General features: G+C 38.3%; 1 protein-coding gene across 1 annotated transcript in view; it reads left to right on the plus strand.

The window, feature by feature from the left end:
• LRPPRC (leucine rich pentatricopeptide repeat containing) overlaps window positions 1–15,317 on the plus strand; it is a 102,661-nt gene that overhangs the window by 64,785 nt on the left and 22,559 nt on the right. Inside the window, exons 26-29 of the mRNA XM_045827802.1 lie at window positions 7,406–7,474; window positions 8,302–8,392; window positions 12,478–12,620; window positions 12,745–12,853. Of these exons, the coding sequence (XP_045683758.1) occupies window positions 7,406–7,474; window positions 8,302–8,392; window positions 12,478–12,620; window positions 12,745–12,853 (412 nt within the window). The remainder of the gene's footprint in view (window positions 1–7,405; window positions 7,475–8,301; window positions 8,393–12,477; window positions 12,621–12,744; window positions 12,854–15,317) is intronic.

Below are 15,317 nucleotides of genomic sequence, written 5' to 3' on the forward strand. Positions count from 1 at the left end.
GTGGTTGATAACATCTGTGTGGCTTCTCAATTTGACCAGTGTCCCCTCACCCCCACATTTTTTTCTCTCTGTCTCCCTCCCTCCCCCATCCTTCCTTTCCCTCTCCCTTTCTTTAACAAATACTAATTGATGACATCTTACAGTCTAGTCCTAGAGATAGATATTAGAAAGCTGAATCTATAAAATACAATAATTGCTGTAAGAAAAACTGCTATTGAAAGGAACTATTTCAGATGAGATTGTTCTGAGGAAGTGATGTTTGGAATAAGAATTGAAGGATGAACTAAAAACCAGCCACATAAGGAGTGAAGGCAGAAGCATCTCAGGTGGAGAGAACTGCTTGTGCAGGAGGTACTTCCACCCTTAATCCTTATTCTGTCTTTTAGGACCCAACCAGAGAGTCCTACAAGACCACGTCTAGAATGCTTGGTACATCGTTAGACAATAAGTGTCGGTTTTATTCCATTCCTTCTATGTGCATTCTTTCAAGCTGTGTTGAAGTTATTCCTTTGGTCTCTTCTGTAGTATCATCCTCTGCAAGCTAACTGTCCCTAGTTCCTTCCTCTGTTCTGGCATGAAATATGCCATGAGATAATGTTCACATATTATTGTTCAAACTTACATAATAATTTCAGGTAAATATATTTTGTGAACTGGATCTCTCTTACCAGTGATGATGATCAATTGGGTTTTCCCCCTGTATATAGAGATTCAGGTAAAACTTACACGTGTTATTGTTCAAAATACACCAAGTATAATGACTAACTATTAATCCCACTATTCATCTAGTTATGTTTGTGGGTTTTCTGTCCATCATTCAATGCATGTTTCTTTTATATATAATTGAAATAAACTGAATCATATAGCTTAATTTTTTCTTCACCCTACTTAATGTCTCTGCATTTCCCTACATGTAATTAAGAAGTCTTCTAAACATTATTTTTAATGGCCATATCATTCCATTGTAAAAGCGAACTAAGGTTTATTTGCCCATTTTTCCTTTCATAAAAATGTTCACTGTTGGTAGTCATCTTAATTCAAGTCTACCTACGGGCATATTTGGTTTTCAGATATTTATTTAGAATCATTTCTTAGAAGTGGATGAAAGGTCATTACCATTTTTAAGACTTCTGATACTTAAAGACAAATTTTTGTTGTGTCTTTGTAGGTGATGGCTCTTTTATCGTTCGTAGTGACAGAGAGTTGGACTAAAACCCAGGCTGTCTGAGCTCTAGCTCCACATTCCTTTTGCTAGAAATTATGATAAAATAGATGGAATTTTTTTGTTTAAAAAAAGACTTCATTTTTTTTTTAAGTAGTTGATCTTTATTTGCTGCATTCTAAAAGGCAAACTCTAAAAGATAACAAACTTAAAGTAATATATCAAATAATTCAAACTTCTGTGTAAGTAAAGTATCATTGCTAATAAGATAGTAAAACCTGCTTTAACATTGCTTTGTTGAGAAAATTTATGTGTTTCTATGGCAAATTGTACTTAACAGGCATTTAATTGAGGAGGAAAAAGGAATTCTTTTAGTCAAGTATCTTTTTAGGTACTTCTGTCACCTCCCAGAAAGGAACTCTTACAGATCATTTAAATAAATTAACACTGGTTGATAATTCATTTTGTGTTTTAAGACTGGACATTAAGTCCAGAGAGAGATGATACATATAAGTATAAAAAGCTAAATGATAGTATGAAATGCTGAATAACCATATTAGAAGTTTCTAGGGACTTCTGGCCAAGATGGAGGCGTAGGTAGACACACTGTGACTCCACACACAACCAAAAGAAGGACAACAAATTTAAAAACAAAAAACAACCAGAACTGACAGGAAATCGAACTGTATGTAAGTCTGACAACCAAGGAGTTAAAGAAGAAACACCCAGACCTGCAGGAGGGGTGGAGACGGGCAGCCTGGCAGAGAGGACTCATGGCAAGGTGGCAGATAGAGGAACGGGTGGTCCCACATTTGTGTGCAGATAAATAGGGAGGAACACCTGGGGAGCGAAGCAGACTGTGAAACCCAGGGTCCCAGCGTGGGGAAACAAAGCCTCAAAACCTCTGACTGGAAACACCTGTAGGGATTGAGGCGGCAGCGGGAGAAACTCCCAGCCTCACAGGAGAGTTCATTGGAGAGACCCACAGGGTCCTAGAATGTACACAAGCCCACCCTCCTGCGAATCAACACCAGAAGGGCCCAATTTGCTTGTGGGTAGCAGGGGAAGTGACTGAGAGTCAGCAGAGAGCTGAGCAAGTGCCATTGTTCCCTCTCGGACCCCTCCCCCACAGACAGCATCACAACGCAGCGACATGGGTTACCCCGCCCTGGTGAACATCTGAGGCTCCACCCCTCACTATGTAATAGGCACGCAAAGACAAAAAAAAAATGGCCCAAATGAAAGAACAGGTCAAAGGTCCAGAAAAAATACAACCAAGCGACAAAGAGATAGCCAACCTATCAAATGCACAGTTCAAAACAGTGGTAATTAGGGTGTTCACAGAAATGGTTGAATGTGGTCACAAAATAGAGGAAAACGTGAAGTGAAAGAAAGGAAAATACACAGGGAACCAACAGTGACAGGAAGGAAACCAGGACTCAAATCAACAGTTTGGAGCAGAAGGAAGAAAGAAATATTCAGCCAGAACAGAATGAAGAAACAAGAATTCAAAAAAATGAGGAGAGGCTTAGGAACCTCCAAAACATCTTTAAACTTTCCAACATCTGAATCACAGGGATGCCAGAAGAGAAGAGGAAGAGTAAACATTGAAAACTTATTTGAACAAATAATGAAGGAGAACTTTCCTAATCTGGTGAAGGAAATAGACTGCCAGGAAGTCCAGGAAGTTCACAGAGTCCCAAAGAAGTTGGACCCCAGGAGGAACACACCAAGGCACATCATAATTACATTAGCTAAGATTAAAGATAGAGAATCTTAAAAGCAGCAAGAGAAAAGGAGACGGTCATGTACAAAGGAGTTCCCATAGGACTGTCAGCTGATTTCTCAAAAGAAACCTTACAGGCAAGTAAGGAACAAAGTATTTGAAGTCATGAAAGGCAAGGACCTACATCCAAGATGACTCTATTCAGCAAAGCTATCACTTAGAATGGAAGGGCAGATAAAGTGCTTCCCAGGTAAGGTCAAGTTAAAGGAGTTCATCATCACCAAGCTCTTATTATATGAAATGTTAAAGGGACTTATGTAAGAAAAAGAAAAAGATCAAAACTATGAACAGTAAAATGACAACAAACTCACAGCTATTAACAACTGAACTAAAAAAAAAAAGAAAAACATAAACAACCATAACAGTAACAATCACAGAAATGAAGATCACATGGAGGGCTATCAGTGGGGGAGCCAGAGGGGAAGAGAGGGGGAAAAGGTACAGAGGATAAGTAGCATGAATGGTAGGTAGATAATAGACAGGGGGAGGTTAAGAATAGTGTAGGATATGTGGAAGCCAAAGAATGACCAATGGACATGAAGTAAAGAGGGGAATGCGGGTGGGACGGTGTGCAGGGCAGAGGGGAATAAAGGGGGGAATGGGATAACTGTAATAACATAATCAATAAAATATATTTAAAAATAGAAGTTTCTGTAAAGAAATATATTATCTAGTTTTATTCTTAACCTTTGAGCAGTTCAGTAACCACTTACTAAGTGCCTGTCATGTGCCAGGTGCTGCTAAGCTCTCAATACAAACACAAAGATGAGCAAGAGCCTGCTTTAAACTTACTTCTTCTAACTTCTTCCCTTGAGGTTCAAACAGGCTAAACAGTATAGCTAATGATATTGGTAACACTTCTACACTTCTCAAGTGATTTCTATGTATATCTTCATATAAGCATCACAAAACAACTCAGAAGTTACTAGGGCAAAGAAACTTTAGCATGTAAATTACAGCTTGTTTAGTTCGTAGTAGTCATGGAATTTGAGATTGGGTCCTGATTTCATGTTTTCTATTGGTTCCCTTATAACATTTCTGCCTTCAAGATAAGAAATGTTGTCTAAGTTTAAGATATACAGTGTGTTGATTTGATACATTTATATATTGCAGTATGACTCCATTATCGCTAGCCCCTTCAGTGTCCGAAACCCCAGAACAACTTACCTTTCTCCACAAGTACTCTTCCCCGAGTTTGTTCCTCGCTCCTTATCTGCTGTCCTTTCATCACGCTGCAGAGAGAGTACGTCTGCTGTCTTCTCATGGGGCAAAACTTTCTTCTTACGGTTTGTGTTTTGGATCAAAAGTTTGGATAATAGCAATCCCCCAATCTTTGTTACTCATGCTTTTTGTTCTTGACTAGATCAAATTTGGGGTTTTACCTTAATGTGCCTTCCCTGATAAGTCAGGATGGATCTTATATACATAGAAGGGGTTTTAGAGCTAGTTTTTTTCCCCCTGACCTCCCAGATTTTAAGAGATGTCAGTTCTCATGCCAGTCCCTGCCCCACCGCCATGAGTCTGTTTACTTGGCGTCTCCTTTAATGCCTGGTCGAGTGAGTCGTGGTTGGTTTACAGTAGTTGGACTGTTGGTTTGACTTGCTCAGTCCTGCGTATTTCCTCCTTACTAGACGTGGTCTGTACGTTTATCTCTGAAGATTTTGGATAAAAGGGCAAACATGGAAAGGTTTAATAAGTTCCACAATACCCTTTTCCCTTCCTTGCTATCCTGGCTCTGTGGATAATAGTTGGGTTCTTGTTGTTTTTGTTTGTCCAGCCCCCGTGTGCACTTGACTTTCCTCCTAATACTGTGGCTCAGCAACATGAGGCCGTGGGTGGATGTTTGTTTTCCATTTCTAGCAGTAATGGCAAGAAGAATTAAAATAGGTAAAAAATTCTCAGTCAAATTTAAGATTTTTTTTTTTTGAGATAGAGTTTGAAGTAAAAGAATATTTTCCCTTTAAAGGTAATAATTACTTTATCTGTTTTTGTTAGTATACATAAAAGCCTATTATAACAAATTTTATATCACTAACAGAATGATGTTAAAGTAATGAAATTATTTTTAATTTCGGATTGCTTTTTGATCTTACACAAGTGAACCTAGTACTGAATCAGAACTTCATAAAGTGTTTTGAAGCACAGTAACCCAGTTGGAAACAGCCACGCCATTTTTTATTAGAATGATTATGTTATTCTCACTGTTCATTAAGTAGATTGTATATAGTGAAAGCAAAAAACTAGAAGTGAGTCCATTGTTTTAATGAAGCATTAACTGGTTTTTGATAAGTTATAGTCAACATGCCAATTACAATTCTATTCTTCTCCGTGTTTTTATTATTTTTTCTATTTTTGCTTTCAACTTGCAGTGTTTAAAATGCAATAAGACGTTAAGAGAAAAGCCAGCAATGTAGACCGTGACAGAAGCCTAGGAGATTTAGTTAATCTGACCTAGATGTTCTTTTGATGATTGAGATTTGTGTGAAAGCAGTTCTCAATTTCAAAATGAAACGTAGGAATAGCTGTGTATAAGTCAGCTGTCCTGCCAGGGACGGAGGGATTAATCTGCCACAATGAGGAAGAGTTTGACATGAAGTTGTGCTGTTTAGATTGTTGGCATTTGGATCAGCAGTAATATTGAAAGTTGTAAGTTAATATAACCCTTGCATTATGCCATGTTTGAAAAAGGATTATCTAGTATTTTTTCAAGGACTTTTGTATGAGGTTGATGTTGGTGTCATTTTCAGTGTAATGCATATGAAACAAAATAGATAATGTGAGGAAACCCTTGCACGGGAATTATGTAAAAATGTGAATATTAATGATAATTGAAAATATATTTCAAAAATTAATTTATTCAACATTCATTTCTTGTATCCCGAAATGTGGATACTTGCACTGTTAGAATGAGCACACTTGTACAACACTGCTGTACCAATTTCTCCGTCATTCTACCAAAGCTCCGAGATGCTAGTTTCTACTTCACTTGTTAATTTAGCATTGTACAATATTATTTTAAGAAATAAAATAATGAGGACTTACAAGGAATCAGATTGGGGGGAATACTTGGCTTAGTCAACAAAACTGAATGGAGAAGGCAAATAAAGGTACCTCCTCTAGACTAGAGCAGCCAGGGCTAATGAGTATGTAGTTTTCTTACCATAATGCTGTGATTGAAATGTAGTATTTAATGGTGAAGCCCTCTTACAGATGATGAAAATACTATAGTTACAGTGAAAAATCCATGGAATTATATGTGAAATGGTTTGTCTTTTATCCCAGTATTGAAAATTGTAAAATAATGGCTTTGAAACCAGAGTTATGGATTAAACCTTAGTAATTTCTAATTGAAGATATATGTTTCAATTATTCAAAGAATTGAGGCTCTAAACTAATTTTAGGTACTTAGCTTGATTTAAGTACTGAGCTCTTTTTTAAGTATATTTTATTATTATGCTATTACAGTTGTCTCATTTTTTTCCTTCCCTATATCCCCCTCGCCCTGCACCCCCTCTCCGTCCAGCATCCCCCGCCCCCTTTAGTTCATGTCCATGGGCTATACGTATAAGTTCTTTGGCTTCTCCATTTCCTGTACTATTCTTAACCTCCCCCTGTCTATTTTGATAATAAGCTTAACAATAACCCACAACCTTTGGACCAACTTCCCCTTGTCTATTTTGTACCTACCAATTATGCTTTTTATTCCCTCTACCTTTTCCCCCAGTCCCCCCTCCGCCCCTTTCCTGCTGACAACCCTCCATCTGATCTCCATTTCTGTGATTCTGTTCTTGTTCTAGTTTGCTTAGTTTGTTTTTATTTTTATTTTTTAGGTTCAGTTGTTGATGGTTGTGAGTTGTCATTTTACTGTTCATTGTTTTGATCTAAGTATTTAGCTCTTTAAACATTTAGTTTAAGATACTAGGCAAGCATTTGCGGTAGTCAGAAGACTTATCACTAAAATTTTACAAAGCAGTTTTTAACAGCCATTGGCTTATTATTGTGACAATTGTTAATAAGTCTGTGTAACGTTAATAGTTTTTGTTTCCTGACTCTATTGGCATGTCTGAGGAGGGGAGGCAGGGCACGAGATGGGATCTGTTCAATTTGACATATTTTGGAGTTCATTTAGTTCATTATTTCAAGGTTTCTATTTGAACTAAAGAAAGCTTACCCATTTTAATAGCTGAAGATTTATGAAATGAAAATAGATCTGCAAAGCAGGATTTTGAAATCACCTGAATCTCCTAGACACGGGTTAGGTATAGGTCTTATGTTATGCTCTCTTCTGATCCTAAATGTCTTTGATAACTGTGGGTTTAAGTTATAGGTTTCTTTAATAATATATATTCTAAAAGGAGGCAGCAGATCCATTAAAGGAAAATTATTTGTCTTTGAGGGAAAATTAACATTTAACTAAAGCTTTACCTTGTATGCTGTATGATTATTTTGTTTTACAGACTCCAGGTATTAGAGCTCGGCCTGCAAGGCTCCAGTGGTTTTGTGAAAGATGTATTTCAAGCAATCAGGTTTGTGTTTAATTTGTGGTCTACAGCACCTAAAACCTCGAGTAGAAAGCAAGTGTCCTACATGTCGTGTAAGCATTTGGGGATTTCAGGAGATAGAGCATTATTAATGGAAGTAGTGCTATGTTAGCTGTTTTCCAAATAAGCTATAGCTTAATTCTTATTTCTGTGGTGTGGTAGTTCCTAAAAGTTCTGAGTTGAGCCATGAAGATTGTAGCTTGCTTTATCTGACTTGTTTTGAGCAGGCTAACCTTATTTTTCCTTGTCAATTAAAATCCACTTCAGTCCTGGGTGACCAGAGGAGTCTCTTGATGAGAGCCCAGTGGAAATTCTACTTTACCTCTTTTACCTCTGCAGTTCAGAGACCTGTTTCCATCCTGCTGAGTCAAAGCCACGGGGGACAGTAGTGCAACATTTGAGTGGAAGGGTATTCTTATGAATAAATAAGTGCAGGATATATTCACTGAGTCATCCACACCAAATATCTTCGAATTCTCCAAAATGCACCTGGGGGAGGTTCTCTCAACTGGATGGTTGGGCACATGGTGTTCTTGGCCCTGAGGAGTCCTTGAATGTTGTAACCTAAAATTTTTTTTTATTTTCAATAGTGATAAAACACATGTAAAATAAAAATTCTCATTTTAATCATTTTAAGGTGTACAGTTTAGTGGCATTAAATGCATTCACATCTTTGTACTCAACCCTTTAACTTTTGAAGTAAATTTTCCTTTTGGGTAAAGCTGATTTCAAGGATTATTCAACTGAGATTTGTCAACTAGAAAATATATCTTTTGTACAGACTAGATCCATCTGTCATTCTTATTTTTAAGGTCGAAACTCTAGAAAAATTAGTGGAGCTGACACAGAAGCTATTTGAATGTGACAGAGACCAGCTGTACTACAATCTGCTAAAACTGTACAGTAAGTAATCTGACTGTTCCTCATGTTTCCATTCTGATACATTTATAAATCCTGTTCAAGGCAGTGGGCAGGAAAGGAGTCTCAGGCTTTGAGGAAGCTCCAGGGATTGTCAGAGGTGGAATATTCTAAAGAGGCTCAAGCAGAGGCCAGGTTGAACTTTATCACAAAATGTTATATTGTATCGCTAGACATTATAATTTCTGATATTCTTACCACAGTAATGAGAAGATGAGAAAAATCTTTATCAGAATTGCATGATTTAATAGGACTTTTGAGGATAGATATTCTTTTTCTTCTTTATGTATAATCTCTAGATCAGCTATTCTCAACCCTTTTCACCTCGTGGCACACATAAACTAATTACTAAAATTCTGCAACACACCAAAAAATATATTTTTTTTCCAATCCAACAAAAACATTGGTGTAATTAATTGATTCATTCACACCATTTGGCTATTCTTGTGTTGGTTGTTGTCATTTTTTTATTTGACGGTCTAAGGAAAAAGAAATCATGGCTCCTGACTAAATCAGCCAGGTATTGAATGTTTTAAAAATTCTTGCTGCCCACCAGTTGAAAATTTTCCGTCTAGATGTATCACTCATTTCTGTACCTAGGTGACGGTTGACAGTGTTCCTGAGTATAGATCTTTTTCCAGAAAAGTGCATGTTGATGTACAGACTCATTGCTTAGCGGTTTCTTTTTAAAATGTGATCATATTATAATACAGGTTTTGACTCAATTCTGTATTACAAACATTTTCCTACATTTATTACCTATAAATGACTACATTGAACTAGAATTTAATCAATATCCTATGGCTAGACATGTGAATAGATTTCAGTTTTTCATATTATAAATTAACATTGCATTAGTTATCTTTGTACCTTAATTTTTGTTAACACTCTAATTGTTTTGGGGGGCTACATTTGTATTTGTGTTAAAGGTTGGAAATGATTGACATACCTGGAACTTTGGATGTCTGTTACCCAATAGTGCTCTACCTCTTTACCCGTCTGGGAACTTGGCAGTCTCTTTGGCGTATTTGGGTGGAGGGAACAACACTTGAATAGTCTGTTGAGTTTTCTCTTTTTCCTTCAGAGACCGTTGATCCAGACTTCCTGTCCTCGTTTTCTAATGGGAAACTTTTTTTCCCCAAACGTAGACAGCATGAATGAGCTGGTTCGTTTGTCTTTTTGAACTTGTATTTCTTATCATTGGGAGCTTTATCTTACATTTTGATGGTAGAAGTGGAAGGCAGCTTGCTGTAAAATTTACGTTTCAGTGTTGGTTGCTTTGAGGTACCCACTTCTCAGGCATTCTGACAGTTCTTACTTCACCTTGTATTGTCAGTCTTAACATTTTGGCTTGATGATCAAATTGTGGCTCCCAATAGTGAGGTTGTTATTGACTATATAGAATTTAAAAAGCTATATTTTAGTCATTTAATCCTTAAATTTTGTGGATTATAACCTGTAATGAATACTAATTCTTCCTCTTTCCCTCACATTTTCTCCCTTTTGAAGAACTGACTGTTCCATGCTTAAATTCTTGTTTTATGCAAACCTCAGAAAAATACTGAGTCTATCAAAATGAGTCTCAGCAATCACAGTAGTCCGCATAGAAAACTGTATAAACTTTCATTCAGAAGAAAATTGTCTCCGACACTGTTACTGTGCTGGCCGTTGAGGTGGGCACTGCAGATGTAAGGGCAGTGCGTCCTGCGGGAAGAGTTGGGCCGGGCACCCAGACCAAGAGCAGGGGAGGAAGTAACAACTGCGGGAGTGTTCAGGGCGCAGTGGTGGTCCAGGGAAGGGGGAGAGGTGGCCCGCCTCACAACATTCCTTTTCTTATGCACATGGCCTTTCGCTGTTGATTCTTAGAAAGAAAAGAAACAACTTTTAAAGTTCATCTTAGAATTTCTTTTAGGGATAAGCAGTCTCTGAGGTTTACTACCATTTTCTTCTCCTTAATTCCCCCCTATCTGTTCTGCTGGACACCTGACTCCAGCTTCTCACTCTGCACTCGAGCCGCGAGTCAGGAGCGCTGTAACCTCTCGTGAGGCTGGAGGCCGGAGGAGTCTGCAGAGAAGGGCGCCTTTTGACTCAGTTTGTGTACTTCCCACCTTCGACAGTGCTGTAAATAGACAGTGTGGAGTGATAACCCCAACTCTTCTCTGTCTGGAGGACAAAGCAAGTTACCTCCTCCTGTGGCCCCTTCTCTCCATTTTGCCCTCTGACCTGGACCACTAGTTAAATCTGTGAAACAATTTACTAGACACTGTGGACTCAATTTATTTGAAAAGGAACATATGGTATGGAGTAGTATATGAAATGTGGTCCTATTAAACTTTGTATTTTGGGTTGTAAGTTTTGGGGGGTGGGGTAATAATCTAGGAATACCTCATTTGTTTCATTAGGTATTTGGGTATATTTGAGAAGCAAATTATGTTTTCTGAAACATTTGTGCCTTGAAACAAACCCCCTTCCTAGAGCTGACTGTGCACAGTTGAGATATTCCATCTTCATATTTGCAAATTAAAAAACCACATTTAAAACAGGATTAAAAAAAATTTTTTTTAATTACAAATATTCAATTATTACAAGTATTTAATTATTCACAAGTATTGATTGAGCACCTGCTGTGTCACCTCGGCACAGGAGGGACCTCACATGGCAGGTGATGTCTGGAGGGCCAACATGCTGGTGGGACCCCCAACTCCTCAAAGCTTTCCTATGTCCTCCCCCAGCTCTGCTCCCATTGTCCCAGAGGGCACACTTGTCCTAGGCCATGGGACATCTTCTTGTGTTCAGGTCCAGGGACCAAGGGACACAGGGGTCATGCTGAACCCTGGGAGCAGCAATGTCCAGGTTTACAGATGAGGAAATGGAGCAGCTGGACAGGGCGTAGATTTGAACGGGGACCTGAGGGCTTTCTACAAAACAACTGCCCTCAACTCCACGCCCTGGTCTGACCTCACAGCTTGGTTTTACCTCCTCTCCTGGCCCCTTGACTGCAATTCGACCCCGCTCCCCAAAACCCTCGGCAGACCAGGCCTCCGGGTATACAGGGCATGGAGGGACAGCTCACCGACTCTTGCACCTTCCCCTGTCCGCACACCCCGGTAACCTCCTGGACACTGTCTGCCATGCGGCCATCCTCTACCCCTTGTGGTTCCAGAGTGGGAGTCTAGAGCGGTATTTCTTTGTGTTTAGTAGTCATTTAGAACTTAATGTGTCACACGGCACTTTTCATATTCTGCTATAGGTTTTCACAAGCAGAATGTTGAATTATTTGATCTTTTCTCTTGAAAACCCATTAGAATGTGTAAAGCTCTTTTGGTTTTAGTAGATTTAGTTGAATTTATTGGGGTGACATTGGTTAATAAAATTATATAGGTTAAAGTCTTGATTTTTAAATTTTATTATTTGTGAAGACTAGCTTACCACATAGAAGGAACTAGACTTTTCAACATGAAGGAATCTGCCTAATTCCTTCCAATAAACCTCCTGTCCTTGCAATACTTCCTTTGTCTGGTGGCATTGTCTGTTGAGATAAGAAGTTATTACACACTGTCATAGGAGTTTTTCAAGTCAACCGAAGAGACAGAATTTTCCCTACTCAACTATGTGAAAAGGTTTGATTAGTCACTTTTAAAGAAAATCATCCAGCTGCACACTTTCAAACCTCTTAGACCGTCAGCTGTGTCCTGCACCTTACACACCCAGCCATTATCTTCCCAAGGACTGAATGCCTGTCTCCGAGTGTGACTCCAGCAGTGCGCAGTTTCTCAGTTACTTTAAAAAGACAAACTTTTTATCAACGTGATTTCTAAGGTGTTTAATAGAGTGTGGGGGTGGAGGAGTTTGTCTTGTTTTTTAATAGGCGAGGAATTTCTATGGTTTAAAATTCAAAAGGCGTGCAGAAAAGAAGCCATTTCACCTTTGGTCCGCAGTCACCTGTTCCTTTGCCTGGAAGCAGTGTGTGGCGTGATGCTTCCTTCCACATCAAAGAAGACAACGTCCCAAATATTTTCATGAATTCTACTTCGTATGTTCATTAACTTCTGTCTCATCAAATTTTATAGAAATAAATGGTGACTGGCAAAGAGCTGATGCTGTCTGGAATAAAATGCAAGAAGAAAATATCATTCCTCGTGGGGAGACGTTAAGGTTATTAGCAGAAATCCTTAGAAACAATAATCAGGAGGTTCCCTTCGATGTACCCGAGGTAATTTTTTTTTAACTGTAAGCATTACGGGTTTCGTTGTCAGTGTAATAGATTAGCCCAGTTTTATACTGAGAAGATCATTGTATTTACCACTTTTTTGTAACCGGATAATTTTGTTTTTAAGTTGTGGTATGAGGATGAAGAACACGCCCTGAATTCCTCAGCACCCTCCGTTGGAGAAACTAATTTCCAGAAAGATCTGTTGAATGCCTTCCGACAGAGGAGAAGCAAAGGTGAGCGCGCAGACTGGGGTCTTGCTCCTAACAGCAACGTGGAATCTCATCCCAACAAATTAAATTGTGTATATTCTATTTTTTAAAGTAACAAAGACATTTTAGGGATATTGGAAAAGTTTAAATATTGACTGAATGGTAGGTAATATTAAGGAATTGCTCTCATTTAAAAAAATTATTTATTTATTTATTTTTTGAAAGAGGGGACAGGAGGGATAAAGGGAGGGAGAGAAGAAGCATCAGTGTGTGGTTGCCTCTCATGTGCCCCCTACTGGGACCTGATCTGCAACCCAGGCATGTGCCCTGCCTGGGAATTGAACCAGCAAACCTTTGCTTCACAGTCTGGCACTCAATCCACTGAGCTCTACCACCTAGGGCTGCTCTCATTTTTATTAGATATTATAATGATATTACTATTTATAAAAAATGTCCTTAAATTTGGGAGTCTATCATGAAATATTGAGAGAGAAATCTAGATTTCTAGAAATTATTTTAAAATATTTAAGCAGTAAAGAACACAAATATCAAGCAAATCTGGCAAAATATTAATAATAATTAGTAAAGGTAGGTGACAGGTGAATGAGGGGTTCATTATACTATTCCTTAGGTTTTTTTGTACATTTGAACTTTTTCATAATGAAAACGAAAAGAGGTATACCTTTTCTTCAGAAATTACACTTTGAGCCCTGGCTGGTGTAGCTCAGTTGGCTGGAGCGTCACCCCACAGGTCGCGGGTGTGATCCTTGGTCAGGGCACATGCTTACGTTGTGGGTTTGGCCCTGGTGGGACACGTACAAGAGGCACCTGACCAGTGTTTCTCCCCACCTCTCTCTCCCTCCCTTCCCCCTCTCTAAGATCAACAACCATGCCCTCAGGTGAGAATTTTTAAAAATTACACTTTGAAAATAGAATTATCATGAAGTTTTTGACAAATAAATTTATTATATAGTTTGCTTTCATTGAAAAGCAAGAAATGATGAGGGCACTGCCCTAAGTGCAGTGTGTATTGAAGTAGTGAAACGACACAGTACTGAGTGTTACAACACAGTGAAGTAATGAAACAGCTTTACCCATGGGCATGCGTTCCCAGATCTCCAGCGGTTGACTGAAACCGCAGTAGCACCTATTTTTGTGTCCTGCGTACACATACTGATGATAACGTTTAAGCACAGTGAGAGATTAATAGCAATAAGTAGTAATAAAATAGAACAATACACTGTAATGAAAGTTATGTGAATGTGGCATTATTAATAAAGTAAGGGGCACCTGAACAGAAGTGCGGCAGAAACGAAAGAGCTGGTCTGATGACTGAGCCGGCGGCTGCTGGGGGACTGAGGGGTGGGCTGCATGGGCAGCGAGGATGCTCTGGGCCGAGGGATGAGTCTCGTCCTGAGCAGAAGAGTGTGAGGTTTCAGCGTGCGACCCAGAACACTGTGCAGTTTCTCACTTACAGATTTTCTTTATTTCTGGAATTTTCCATTTAATATTTTTGGTCTGCAATTAACTGAGAAACCTTAGATAAAGGAGGGGCTACTGTATCTTAAGGTTGGAGACAGGACATGAGCTTTTTTCTGGATTGTCTTCCCTTTCTGTAGTGGAAAACGTTCCTGTAGGCATGCCTACTTCTATTACGAGTGCTTTAAAAGTACTCATCTTGAACCCTCTGGTGCCTAAGCTTGCTGATTGCATTCTAGCTGTTTTCACTTAGACTTTGTCATACTTTCCCAAAATCAGATACTATTACTGTTTCCCACGTTTTTGTTAATTTTTCTCCATAGAATGGTACCATTATCTTTTAAGCCCCTCAGTTTTTATGTGGATTTTCAAGTATGCTTTATCATAGTTGAACTACTATGCAGCAGTTGTTGGGTTTTTTGTTGTGGTTGTTGTTGTTTTCACCTTCGTATTGACAGTTTTGAGCTCTGATCAGTAGAAAGAAATCAAATTAGAAATTTATCAAGGCTCTTAATTTCTTAACTAGAAGTTTTGTGACACCAGTGGAAAATACATGAAATAAGAATAAGCTCTAGACTCCTATGCTTTGTCAGTCATACAGAGAAGCTTTACTCTTTCTTAATCAATTTTCATTGCTGCATATTCAGCCTATACATTCTTGAGTCACCATGCAACTGTTAAACCTAAATATACAATTGATTGTTATTATCAATACTTTTTAAATATTCTAATGGAGTTTTGATTTGACTGAGATGAACATAAGGTTAATATGTAGTTTCTGGTCAAAGATTCTGAAACTCCTTCATGTATTGCCTTTTTTTAAAAAAAATTGCTGTTTTATTTAAGTAAAAAAGTTAACCAATTAACTAAGTAAATATAATGTGGTATTTATTATAAATGTAGAGCTACATTCCTATTCTAGTTTTAATGTACAGTTTACACTTACCTAATTAGTTTCATCCTGTTAATGTTTTCAGAGTTTTTAGTACCTTTTGTATATATCTAGGAT

Source organism: Phyllostomus hastatus, unplaced genomic scaffold (genome assembly GCF_019186645.2).
Source record: "Phyllostomus hastatus isolate PE091 unplaced genomic scaffold, TTU_PhHast_1.1 phas_scaffold_78, whole genome shotgun sequence".
Lineage (NCBI taxonomy): Eukaryota > Metazoa > Chordata > Mammalia > Chiroptera > Phyllostomidae > Phyllostomus > Phyllostomus hastatus.